Here is a 14,232-nt window from a genome sequence, read left to right on the forward strand (position 1 = left end):
TGGCCAAAATGATGCTTAGGAATTCAATTAAGTCAATAATTATGAATTATAACCAACAATTAGTTGAATTTGACTAATGAGAGATTGCAGCTCTGGTTCTTGCAAAGTGAAATTATGGCAAAACTAATTAAAAGTTTTATTAGTTAAAATACATCATCTGAGGCTGTGCTGTGTGTGCCATGGAGCACGCCTCTTGCTGTAGCACCTCTCCACGTCCATATCATTCTCCCCACCTCTGTGCCTGTTAAATTTCACCTGCCTGAAGGGCTCCTGAGCGGACTTTACTTTGACAGTAGCCCCCAAGCACCAAGGTTTGGCATTTGAGAAATCTAATCCTTGTGTGTCCTGGAGACATGTCTATTCCCCTAACACTGGACTTAAGACAGAAGTGTGGTATAACTTTGGTCAAGGTGATGTGAGTTATTCTCGTCTGGTGCCTATAAAAATGTGATCTTATATATATTCTCGACACTTCAGTTTTGAAGATAAAAAGAGACAGATATATAGTTAGTACTCAATAAAGGGTGGTTTGTATTTTAACCTGTCTATTCTCACTCAACTCAGATTCTTGCTTTGAAAATAAAAGCCACGTTACTACCACATGCTGGTGATACTTATGTCTCTGTTTTTCTCTTTTTTGTGTTCTATCTCATAAACTTGTACAACTCTAGGCCCCCGTGGGCAGGACTACTAATATGGTTTCAATAACAGAATACTTTTAAATAATACTCTAACAGATATTTTACTAAGTGACAGTTCTTAAATGAAACTATTTATTCCCTTTTATTATAAGTGAAGGTCTAACTTGATGCTTTCCTTCATATAAAATGAATTTCCCTTTCTTTTATTATAAAAGGAATGAGAATGTGATTAGTGTCTATTTCAGGTAAAAAATATAATTTCTTATAATCTCATTACTTTCTCTAATCTCCCATAGAGATACTTTATCAAAGTCCACTTCTCTAAATACATTTCATTTCTACAATTTTACTTTGAGTTAGAGAAGATTAAACCTATCGTAACGTTCTCCTTGGCCAGTTCAGATTATCTCAGCTGACTCCAGTTCACCCTGACACCAACTATTCTTACAGTCAAATACTAAATTGTATGACATTAACTTAAAAATGCTTCCATTCTACTTCAGTTAGGCTGAAAGCCACTGTGACCAAGGTCAAGACATCAGTCTTCGAATTATGACCATGATCCTGGAGAACACAGAAAATATTAAAAAAAATAATACCACAGGGTATTATTTTGATACCCTTTTGATACCACAGGGTAATTTCTCCTGTGCATCCATGGATTTCCTGAGACATGACACGTGCCATCAAGTATGTTACCTACATGGTGCTGTTACCTAATGACCAAGAGTTTGCCTTTAGAAAGTGGCAAAAACTAAGCAAAAATGGCTCAAGTAAAAACACTGAGATTAATGAATGGGAGTTAAAGAACTTTCATGCCCAAAGTGCCCCTTAATAGCTGCATCCTTTTCCCACAGTTAATCCTGGTTTCGTTTCCATCGAGACAGTATTGTCATGCTCAACAGAACCCAGCTGACATTTGGCCAAAATACGTCAGTTGATGCCAGTTGTGTCCAGTTGGCATCTGTTCTGATTCAGTCCCTATGCTATATTAACCGTGACATATTCTTACTCTCTAAATGCAGATGATAGAATGACAGATTTTGAGCATACCCATTGTAGTAACTATAAAACAAGGACTCGGGAATTTTCCGTAACACTGTCATGAAAGTGATGACAAGAAGGCTCTGATGAAAAAGCACTGAGGGGCCTCCCTGGTAGTGCAAGAGTTGTCTCAGCACTATCAAGCCACTGAGTTCAATCCTCAGCCATGGAGCTGACCCACCCGGTGCAGCAGACCTCTCCTGTCTTGCCCACTGCTGCCCTCTATTTCAGTAGATCCGGCTGTTCTCTCTCCACTCTTGTCTCTTGTACATCCCTTCACCCCCACACCTCTGGCCTACACCCAAGTTCTTGTATGCATAGATAAATAAAACAAATCTTAACAAAAAGAATAGCACTGCAATATCACTTTTGTTGTATTTCAAGTTATATAAGTGGTTATACAGTTGCAAGTGGTTATACCTACTTGACTATCTTTAGTTTCTAATGCTTTCACGTCTCATAAGTCAGAGTCTTCTGAACCGCCTCTAAGTTTCCAGAGATTGAAAGCAGAAGTGTGGACAGGTATTGCAGGAAAACTGTGATCAGGCAAGGATAAGAAATAGATTTGAGATATAAATAGTTTAGAAGCTGGGAGGCCATGACAGCAGCTGCTAGGTTCATCTGCATTTTTCTATCTAGGTCTCTGTGCAGTGAGCCCACAGCAGCTCAGCAGGGGTTAAGGGAACCACATGGAAGTATCAGCAGACTCCTACACCATCAGTGAGCCTCTCCTTTACTACCTTATATTTGAAGAAAGTCATTTTATAAACCTTCTAATCCAAATTAGTCCTTGTCAAAAGTATAAGAACCTGCAGATCAAATAGGAAATCTTTTTCCTTTTAATTAACCACACATTCTTAAGTATTAAAGTAAGAGAAAAACAAATTATTCAACACTGACATTTTATTTTCTGAACTTTATCATTTTTACAAAACAAAAAGCAGATATCAAAAACAGCCAGTACAGAATTTCTGCACCAGTTTTCACCTAAGTAAGTGATAATGAAACTGGTGTCCAATATTAAGTACTAAACACAGGTTTATTTCCCTCTGGGTCATATGCATTCAGGTGGTTTGTTTTGGGGTTACTACTAAATAATTTTTTATAAGCACCGGTCATTTTTTGAGAACCGATTTGGTTTGTCCAACATAGTAAACACTTTTTGCTGTGTGGCATTTTCTTTCTTTCTTTTTTTTTTTAAAAAACACTGAGCTTTAAAATACAGAATGTGTATATCTGGATCTGAATCAAATCTTTTGAGATCCCAATTACCCTGAAGAACACTGAAGACCTTGATAGGGCATATTAAATACTATTTATATAACTTAAAATGTCTAAGGCAGTCACTATATTTCTAAAGAAAATAGCATTTCATTCAGAGGCTGCCCAGAGTTCGAATTCCATCACTATTTCCACGTCCTTTCTTGATTTGGAGCAGATCCCTAAATAGGCCTGTGTGATTGGAACATGCCAACCAAAAAGGCTCTGGTAGTTTACAGATATACTGTGTAGAGCAAAACTCCTTGCTTTGGAACCTGGGAGACCACAAGGAAATTGAGAAGTCATGATTACTGGATACTGAGAGGAAGAAGCACACTTAGAACTCACATAATTTGGAGGCAAGCAAGCTAGAACTTGGCATGGTGCTCACCCACCACTTGTTCTAGAAGCACATTTCATTTAAATATGGGAAGCATGGTCCAGTTTTACAATGTTAATAGCTGCCAGTCTCTCAAACAGATTTTTTACAAAGATCATTTCCTGGCTAGCAATGAGTTAGGAAACTGGTCTCAAAATTCTGACCAAATTTCTATTAGTCAAAAACAAAACAAAAACGACAACGACAAAAAAACTCAATCCCCCAAAACACTAGTCATAGGGGTTGGTTAAAACATTGCACAATTAAATTTGATGTAAATTATATTACATACAGACTGGTATACACTCATCACTGCAATGGTTTTGAGAACATGAAACACTCCTGTTGGAACAACATTTCCTATATATTATTCCAATTTTCATCAAAGCAAAACTGATATGTCATTTTCTTCTTTACAGATATGAAAAAGGAAGCAAGAAGGCAAAGCTGAGACACACAGATGCTACCCAAAGGGCAGTGGTGGCATTTGGTTGTTTTGGTCTTTGTACCAGCAACTCCCACACCCACAGCAGATAACCAGCTCTCACTGGATTACACGGTTTTCCTTGCAGTCAAAACCCGAACAATGGATCCTACTCCTCCTGCAGCAAGTGCCTAAAAAGAAAACAAAATGTAAATATTGACAATTAGAATCAGTTTCTTGTACCAACTAAAACATTTTTCTTAGCGAAAGGAAGTGTGTAGCTATCGATTTTGGATTAATTAAAAAAAAATAGTTTTGAGCTCCCCTTATGTACCAGGCAACTAGCATTTGCACCAGGGTTACAGTAATAAACCAAAACTTCAGAATCCTTGCCCTCATACACCTACTTTCTGGTGAGGCATTAACATACTCTGGTGAGTATGTTGTTTTCAAATAACAATATGTTCTTAACGATCTGCAGCAAAATGTTCTTCTCTAAAACAGGTGCTCAAATATAAACTTAGAACATTCATTCTGCTTATCTCATTCTCAGCACTGCCAGGAGAAATTGAAACTGGAATCAACCATCCTCAGTTCCATTTAGGTTACTCAGATTTTTTCCTCCCAAGCTAAGAATATATTCTTTAATGGCTAAGAATTTAGGAGCTTTGACTTTACACTGAAAAACTGGAAGCTATGGGCCTCCCCTGGTGGCGCAGCGGTTGAGCGCTGGGTTGTGAGGCTGCCCGCAGACTCTGCAGTGCCAGTTCGATCCCCGGCCAATGGCGAGGGCCCCACACACAAAACAAAAACAAAAAAACAAAAACTGGAAGTTATGATTAAAGTATAGGAATCTGAAGCTCTGGTTTACTTTTGTTCAAAAAACACTGAATACCTTCATGTACTGGGTACTGTACTCGCAACTGAGGATACAAGAGTGAATAAATATAGCATTTTCCAGTCTACTGGGAAGAGACAGACAGACATAAACAGATCATTTTAATATAATGGGTAAAATGACAAAGCTGTGCTTTTGGTGCTATGAAAACAGGAGGGGCACCTATTCAACCCAAGGTTTTAGGGGAATGTGGAATGGTCAGATAAAGCTTCCTGGAGAAAATGATACATTAAATGGATAAGTAGGTTAACAGATTGACACAAAGGGTAAAGAGGCACTCAGGAAAAGAAAATCATGACCAAAGGTATGGAGGTGTGAAATTAGAGGGGGTTTAGAGAAAGAGCTGGCAATGCTAGAGCAAAAGAGGAAGAATGGAAGATGTGGCTGGGCTTGGCATTTGGACTTCATTCTGCAGGCGACTGACAGGGCCAGATTTGGATTTTGGAGAGAACATTCTGGCAAGTGGATGGGGAAAAGGTTTGAGGGAGGAAAAACCGGTAACCAGGAGACCAGTTTAGAAAGCTGTAACAACAGACTGGGATAGATGCTATAAACAGTTGTACTTGAACCGAATGAGGATGAGGTGAGAAATATATAGGAGATGGGGTTTGCAAAAACTCTGATATAAGAAAAACAACTAACATGAGCCCCAATCCCATTTACAAAAGGGGAATAATAGCAAGCTTTCCTTCTAAGTATTTTTATGAGGATTAAGTGTGTTAATATTTATAAAGTACTTGGAATACAGTAAGTGTTCAATCAGTGTTTGTTATGAAGCTATACCGGAACTAGGCTACTTAGGTTTGGAAGCTAGTTATTCATCTGTAAATTGAGGTGATCAAGATATATGCTTGGGAAGACTGTTGTGAGGACTAAATGAAATGTAAACTAATAGTATAGTGCCTGGCAAACAGAAAGTGTCCCAAGAACCGGATGGCCATAAAAATTATTCTTCAAATTGGCAGGCTGTAGAGTGAAAGGAAACTAATTCATAATCATGTTGGGACAGTAAGTGAGCACTGGGGCTATCTTGGGAAAACTGGGAGGTATGGTTTCCCTACACTTTTATGTTAGGTCTTTTTTTTATATTTATTTTTTCTAGAATTGGGATGTAGGCCAGAGGTGGAGGGGTGGGGGGTTGAGAGGATTCACCAGAGACAGAGTGGGGAGCAGCAGGCAAGAGAGGAGAGTCTGCTGTGCCATGTGGGTTAGCTCCTTGAGCTGGGATCGAACTCAGGCCACAAAGGTGAGACTCAACCCTTAGGACATCAGGGAGGCCCCTGTGATAGGTCTTTCTAACAAGGTAATGTATGAGGGATAAAGTGACCTGACCAAGGCTAAACAGCAAGTTTTATTATCTATCCTCAGCTTCTTGTGCAAGTATTTACATTCAGAAACACAGATAACAGCTTCTGAAAAACTGAGTTTTGAATACTGTGAGGTGTTAAAGAATGTACATCCCTTACCTGTGTTGGCTCTATTTAAATGTCACAGTGTTTATATTTATTACAATGTAAGTAAGAGTTAGGTATAAAAGATTACCTTACTAACATTTTATTAAAGCTAAAAATTCCAGGGCCTCCCCTGGTGGCGCAGGCAGTTGAGCACAGTGCTATGAAGCTGTCTGCAGCCTCTGCAGCGTGGGTTCGATCCCGGCCGGAGAGCTACCCACATGGCATGGGAGACCTCTCCTGTCTCGCCCACTGCTTCCCTCAGCAGTGTATTTCACTCAGTCTGCCTGTTCTATTCCCTGTTCTGTCTCTGGTGAATCCTCTCACTCGCCTCTATGTCAGAACAATATCCCAGTTCTTGTATGTATAAATAAATAAATCTTTAAAAAAAAAAAAAAGCTAAAAATTCCTTCTAGCTTTTATTTTTTTATGGATAGTGTACCAGCCTCCATTTACATTGCACAATAAAATATAAGAAAACAGATAAAAACATTTAAGAAATCTTGGTCCCCCCACCCCAATTTCGTTTTTAAATTGTGATAAAACACATAATGTAAAATGTGCTATTTTAATCATCTTTAAATGTAAACTTCAGTGGCATTAATTACACTCAATATCGCACAGCCACCACCACTATTTCCAAAACTTTTCCATCACCCCAAACAGAAATTCTGTACCTATATTCCAGTACCTAGCTATATTCTCCTCTCCTCAGCCCTTGGCTCCACTTTCCATCTCTATTAATTTGCCTATTCTAGATAACTCATATAATTACAATGAAATATAATTCAATTCAATGAAATATAATGATAATTCAATGAAATGACAAAATATTTGTTTTTTTTGTGTCTGGCATTTTTTCACTTTGCATAGTGTTTTCAAGTCCATTCATGCTGAACTTCCTTTTTTTGGCTGAGTAATATTCTATCGTCTGCATGCACCCCATTTTGTTCATCTGTTGATGGGCACTTGGGTTGTTTCTACCTTCTGATCACTGTCAAAACATTTTTGATTTTTATCACTTATTTTCTTTACAAAGGTTTGAATTAATTCAAAGTTCAAGATTATGTTTAATGAACAATAACCATTACTGAGCAAGCACTACAAATCAGGATCTTTTAAGGACAAGACTAGTAAGTATAAATCTACACTTTCTTGATTTTCAGGCACTTATTTATTTTTTTAAAATTTTTATTATTATTATTAAATTTTTGAGAAGAGCTGGGGTATAGGCCAGAGATGCAGGGGGTGAGAGGATTCACCAGAGAGAGTGGGGAGCTGAACAGGTGGATTTAATGAAATACACTGCTGAGGGGAGCAGCAGGTAAGATAGGAGAGGTCGGCTGTGTCATGTGGGTTAGTTTCCTGGCTGGGGATCAAACTCAGGGGCTCGCCATATTAGCTTGACAGTACTGAGACTTAACCCTTAGGCCACCAGGGAGGCCCTGTAGGCATTTACTTGTGAAAACAAAGACACATAAGCAAGAAGTCAAAACAGTTATTTTGGTTCCTATTATAAAGGAACCAGTCACATAGTTTTATAATTCATAACTTACCTTTTCATGCCACTGTAATAACACAGCACTGCTGTTGTCAGAAGGACTCTCAAAGCCTTTATAAATATACTTCATTAAGAGATCCACTCCACTCTTGTCCAGGGATTGAACTGCCTTTTCAATATCATTAGCTTTAAAGGAGATGAGCACCTTCAAAACAATGCTGCCTGCTCGATCCTGAGGGTAAATAAACAACAGAACATTTAGATCTGGGTGAAATAATTTTATAAAGGTCACACTGAGAAGGTGACATTGAATAAAGAGGTCACACAGAGGGAAGAGCACAAAGGACTATGGTGATGGTTCACGTGTGCTGTGGTGGTGGGAAAAGTTAGGGGACTACACCTGAGGGGAGAAATCAAATACTGTACAAAAATGAACAACGATGTAAGAAAATTAAAAAAAAAAAATTAAACTTAGGAAAAAGAGAAAATGATGCTCTGTAAATAAAAAAAAGGAGGTAAAGAACATGAAAGAGGAAACTTGGGGATATTTGAGGTAAGCATTTTAGAGAAAGGAATAAGCGCTGTTAGTGTGACCTGTAAGAATAGCAAAAGGACACAACGTAGTGGGATCAGAATGGTGGGAGAACAGAAGGAGATGAAGTCAGAGAGGTAATGCGACAACAGAAGTTGGCAGGCCATCTTTTACAAAGAGAAATGAGATGTTGGAAGTTTTTCAGAAGAGCAGTCTCATAATCAATATTTAACAGGATGCCATGTTGAGAATTAGCTGGGGGCCAAAGGGGTAGGTAAACAGTGGACAGAGCAGGCGGAGACAGGGAATAACTACAATAATATATGCTGGTTTGGGCTAGAATGATAATATGGAGCAGTGGAGGATGGCAGAGATGGACATATTGTTGCCATATTTAATAAAGGTAGAGCTGAAAGAATTTGCTAACAGAGATGTGATAATTCACCAATTCATTAAATCAAAATCTACTTCTTGATCTGAAAAAGAAATCCCAGCAAGGAAACAAAATTGTAGTTTTCCTTAAGTCATCCTTCAGAAATAAGTTATTGATAAAATTTTAGTTTTAAGGATACCTTCAGTTTCAAGAATATTTTTAGTTTCATATTTATAGTCAGTGACCACAGATATGAGATACAGTAACCTTTATTTATAATCATCCATTTTCTTGGGTAATAGGCTGCTACAAAAGTAATTTTATCCATTAAGGCAAGCAAAGGGAACACTTTAATTTACCCTTCCAACAATTTGTTTCTCCTACTGACAAAAGTGCTACCTTCAGCATTACTATTGGTCAGTATTTTACAGAATGTTTCTACTACGCATTGTTGTCTTCAGTTTAAAGTCTGTGCAATTTCCCAATTTAGAAAAACATCCTTACATCCAGAACTATCAACTCCCGCCCACAAACTGCAATAAAAACCATCCATACAAAAGCAGAGGTGGTAAAATCAAAATTTTGATGGTATTCCTCATAACTTTTAAAAACCAAAGAAATTTTCCCCTTATAGAAAATGTTGCCTTGAAAAACACTACGCATTCAGCTACGTTTTACTTACTACTATTCAATTAAGGAGATACTTGGGGCTCCAGAGAGGTATGATTTGCTATTAATAGTAGGGTCACTACTCTGGGCTTACGTTTAAGCAGTAAATAACTTAAGCAAGTAGGTCCTTAAGAATCAGTGGAAGGGACCGCTGAAGGGAATCTTAGTTACACAGCTCTTCTGAAGGGCAAGTTGGTTACCATCTATACCAAAAGCCTAAAAATTATGCAATCTAAACTCCAGATATTCACCGCTAGGTATCTATTCAAAGGAAATAATTATTTACCAAAAATTGTTCATATCAGTACTGTTTACAACAGGAAAGAAAATGGTCAATAATCTAAATACATGACAATAGATTAAATACATAAAAACTGCGGTGTTAGCTATGTGCTGTCATTGAAACTCTACAAGCATGTAGCAATACCAAAAAGTAGTAACAATTATCTCTGTGTGATGGGACTATGGATGACTACCTTTTTAATCTCCTGTGTGTGTCTAAGTTTTCTATAATAAACATTCAATACTTGTATAATCAAAACAAAAATCTTTAAAATGCAAGCAAGTAGAATCTGTTTATTTTGTAAACGTTTTTCTTATTCTTTAAGCCTTTATTGAAATTCAATCTGGATGACCACCTCTAAAAACAGAAAAAATGATCCATCGTTTGACACAGAGTGTGTCTGTCTAACATGTAACGGTACATAACTTTATGAAAGATCTATTTTACATATGCAAATTTTACCTATCAAACTATATTGTAAGCTCTGCTATGTCAAAGTTAAATTACTGTTGATTTTATGAAAAGTCAGAGGACTGTGGTAACAATACTAACACATCAGCAGAGATCATTGCTTGTCTGTGACTTACCTTTACTGCTTGACTCTTGGTGTTGATAGGGGGGTTTTTCAGAGCCGCCTGCAGGGCTGCCGTCATGTTTCCTGTTCTGGAGGTTAAGGGGATAGCAGCAAAGGGCAGACCTCTGCAAAGCACTATAAGTACCAGGAACCACTGGTTCTTAAGACTTGACTTTACAGACAAAAAGTTCATTATTGGAAAATTTCCTATGTTCCTATGTTTCCTATGTTCATTATTGGAAAATTCAATTTGCTGCTTTTAAGGATGTCAATCAAAACTAAAATAATGAAAACTAAAGAGAACATTGTAATTTTCTTTTAAAAAGCAAGACTACTTCAATGAACACCTTGTAATGTTACATTTCCTAGTAAGACAAATATACAGACTTTATCCAGAGTAATATTAAAAAAACCCCACAAAACTCCAAAATACATTTCAGAATCACACTCCAAAATGAAACAGTTTATCACTGGCCAAAGTATGTCTTTTATATGTGATTCTAAATGGAAAAATACCAAATTTTTACTGGAATTATATTCCAGATTAATTGAAATGTTGGTAGACTAGCAATTTGAATGATACACATTAGCAATTTCTCAATCTTAGTGAAAAGAGGCATTACAAAAGACAGTAATTTAATGACCTCTAGGTGACAACTTAATTTTTTCAGTTTTGAATGTTTTCTCTCATATTTCATAGAGATTATTCAAACTGTCTTAGGCCATACCTATTAAATTTAGTCTTTCTGAATGTACCAGTGAGTTAGCAAGTATGAGACACAGAAGGCCAATCAGATTGTCAGAATGTACAATCATTTCCCTAAAAGGAAAACAAGAGTTCACTTGTTCTTCCATCTCCAGTGCTTGTCTCTTCTATAAGAGTACATAATATGTTTATATTTTAAGATGAATTGACTAAAGAACAAATTCACTATAGGCATATATACAGCAGTACCAGGAAAGAGTCATTACACATCACTTAAAATAAGCTAATCCACAAAACATTCAGGAGGAATGTTTTCAGATAGAATAATGTTCACCTCTTCATTGTCTGGAGAAAAAGCTATACAAAGAACCCTGTGGTTGGTAAGCTGTTTTCAAGGCATAATGGACTTCTGGAGGAGCATGCCTTTTGCAGAATGGCTCGTTTTTAAGACCTAAAACACTAACCAAGTGTTTAAATAATACACAATTACAATGTGAAAGTTGTAGAAATCAAAGAAACAACTGTATACTGATCGGTTTCACGCATATTCTCATTAAAATTTAACAGGATGATAAAGAAAGAGCCGGAAAAAGTCTTCCTGTTTTATGCATACACCCAGGAAATTAGAAATGAGTGAATTCGGTAATTGTTAATCTCTAAACGATCGTTTTAGTTATTGCAACATTTACATTTTTCCAAAAAGATCAAATGCAAATAATCACTGAAAGTCATGAATATTCAAACACACACACACAAAAAAACCCAAGCAGGAACTGACAGCCACATTTCAACTAAAATGGAAACGATTTAAGATTCCAAAAATGATTCTGTTTTGTACAAATGACTCATCTTTTTGTTCACGGGTTTATTATAAATATTTCCAAGAATTCTCCACTTACATTCCCCGTCTGTCCTTTTCAAAAAAGCAAAAGGTTCCAAGCTTCCTTTTTAGGAGCTTTATTGGTTGTTTTGCACTCGCTCCCCTACCTCCGGGTTAACAAATTCTGTGCAACCCGTATTTCACCAATCCCTTCCTCTTTTTTTTTTCCCCCAGAGCCCACCGAAAGGACAGTGGGCCTCAATTCTGCAAGTCGCCCCGTCTCTCCCGGCAAGGAATAAACTATGCTAATGCTGCCAAAACAAAATAAAACCACAACAATGCCCAAAATCACTAGCGAAAGACGCCCGTTACTCTCAGTCAGTCATTTCTGGCGCTAAAGCGACCCCAGCAAATACCGCCCCGAAGGAAACTTGCGCGCCCGGCCGCGCAGCCGGCTCCCCCGCCCAGCCGGCTCCCCCGCGAGGGCGCGGCCGCGGAGCCAGGTCCCGACGGCGCCACCCGGGAACCGGGCCACGCAGAAGTCCGCGGCGGGACCCGGGGGCTCCCCGCGCCCCAGAGGGAAGCGCGAGCGGGGGACCCCCAGGCGACGGGCTCGGGTGGCGGGGGGCAGCTCGGCGCCGCCCCGGGGGTGGGGGCCCGCGCCCCGGCAGCCGCGGGGTGCGGGAGGAGGCCCGGAGGGGTGGGGCGCGCCTGTAAGGATATTGCCTCAAGCAGGAATCCACCTCGCCCTCGTCCGGCCCGGCCTGCCCGTCGCCGCCGTCTTCCTCGTCCACGAACTTGTTCTCGTCATACTCATCCACGTCCACCTTCCGGAACCGGGCCGACGACACCGTGTTCTTCGACATCCCGGAGCCCGCACGGCGACCAAGGCCTCCTCCCGCTGCAGCGTCCCCCTCAGCTCGCCCGGCCCGGCAGGACCCCGCAGCTGGAGCCCTCACTTCCCTCTTCCGCTCTGGGCGTCGCCGGCCGCGGCGGCTCGGGAGGTTCTGCGCTTGCGCGCTGGCGGCGCTGCTTCCTCCTCAAGTTCGCGCGCTCGGCGAGCCGCCTCCGCCACCCCCGCGCTGTACTGAGGAATGCAGTGCGCAGGCGCAGACTCTCCGCAGGAAAGGGGCGGGGCCGGACGGGGAGGCGGGGGCGGGAGGAGGCGGGGGCGGGAGGAGGCGGGGCAGGAGGGAGGGGAGCAGTCGGAGCCGCCGACGGAGGTTAGAGGCGATTGGGCGCATGAGGGAGTCACGTGATCATCAGCGGTTTCCATAGAAACGCTTCTCTGCGGTCCAGTCCCGCCGGGGGGCTTAGGTTGGCGGCGGTGGGCACTGGAGGTGGGTGGCCTTGCCTTTTGCTGCCACCGCCGCCGCCAACAGCCTGTCAGCGGGGACCTGCGCAAGGCCCGGCTGGTCGGGACTCGTCTGTGGGGCGGGATGGACTGGTTGTCCGACCCAATCCCCTGCGGTTGGCAGGAGTATGAGGCGGAGTGATGCACGCCCCGGCGCCCGGCAGCGTTCTAGTTGTCAGAGACATCGCTTCGGACTCTGCTGCCCGTGGCTGCGTTCTCCAGTCGGGAGCCCCTTCCAGAGATTGGAACTGCTCTGTGCGGCCAGCGGGAGGTCCCCAAGGACGGAGTCTAAAGGTCAAATCTTATCTGTCAGTGCTGTGTGACAGCATCGCAGCGGCACCTGCAAAACCTGAACTAGGTATCACATCCACTGTGAGGGAGGGGGAGGTGTCTGGGTAGGGATTGAGGTAGGGTGGCAAAACTGGGGTGCATCTGTGGAATTTAGGGTAGGGTCAGTCATTGACTGGTTAAAATAAGTGGTTGTTTGCAGCAAGAGTGATAGACCAGGATGGGGACCAGTTACGCTCTCTGGTGCTCAGGGCTAACAAAATGTGTAAGGGTTAGTAGAAACCAGACCTTAAGATTATATGATCCCTCTAGGCCATTTCTGAAAGCAAAGCTCGTATTGAGGAGGCAAATGTGCTAGAATTAAGGAAATGGCAGTTGTATTTAGTGTGTATTATACTGAAGTACAAATATTTGCAGAATAAAATTAATTTAGACGTCTGACTGGACACTGGTCACATGGCTATATGTTTTCCTGACATCCTGTCAGATCTAGTTTAATTCCAGCTCTAGCAGAAGGCTAGATGTTGGCCTGTTGAATATCCCAACCCTTGGTTTCCTGTGCTGTGTTGAAGAGAGCCCTTAGAATTAGCAAACCCTGACTTGAGTTGGAGCCTTTCACTCTATTTAATTGAGGCATGCCACTTCAAATTCTGAATCTCAGGTACCTCGTTGCTAAAAGAGTTCTTGGCAAGATTGTTCTGAGGATAAAATACAAGAAACTATTTTGAAGCTCTAAAATTCCAAATAATTGTAAAATGCATGTTACCTGTACCATTGATGATAGCACTAGTCTTATACATTCCTTACAATATATTATATTTTATCTTGCCTCTGAAAGAGAGCACAGGGTTCTCTAAGGCAGAGACTGTCTTATAGTTAGTTCTTTTGTATTACATCTGATATAAAGCTAAGTATGTAGCTTGCATTCAAGTATTCAATTATTCATTAGTAAATGAATAAAATGTGAAAGACAGTACAGTTTGAGAGTCACACTGAGAATAAAGAATCAATAAGAGGAAGAGAGATTTCAAAATC

At 40.5% G+C, this 14,232-nt stretch overlaps 1 protein-coding gene across 2 annotated transcripts; it reads right to left on the bottom strand.

Annotated features, from left to right (window-relative positions):
* Positions 1–3,876: 3,876 nt before the first annotated feature.
* ARPC5 (actin related protein 2/3 complex subunit 5) lies at positions 3,877–12,421 on the bottom strand (the record flags this gene model as incomplete). 2 transcript variants are annotated; one of them, XM_084249584.1, is made up of 4 exons in its annotated part: positions 3,877–3,939; positions 7,654–7,830; positions 10,043–10,118; positions 12,282–12,421. In XM_084249584.1, 4 exons carry the CDS (start codon positions 12,419–12,421, stop codon positions 3,877–3,879), a joined length of 456 nt encoding a protein of 151 aa, XP_084105710.1. The 2 variants fall into 2 exon arrangements, with proteins under 2 accessions (XP_084105710.1, XP_084105709.1); XM_084249583.1 differs by having other exon boundaries at positions 12,267–12,421.
* Between the last annotated feature and the right edge of the window lie 1,811 nt (positions 12,422–14,232).

Source organism: Talpa europaea, assembly GCF_964194135.1.
Source record: "Talpa europaea genome assembly, chromosome: 12".
NCBI classification, from domain to species: domain Eukaryota; kingdom Metazoa; phylum Chordata; class Mammalia; order Eulipotyphla; family Talpidae; genus Talpa; species Talpa europaea.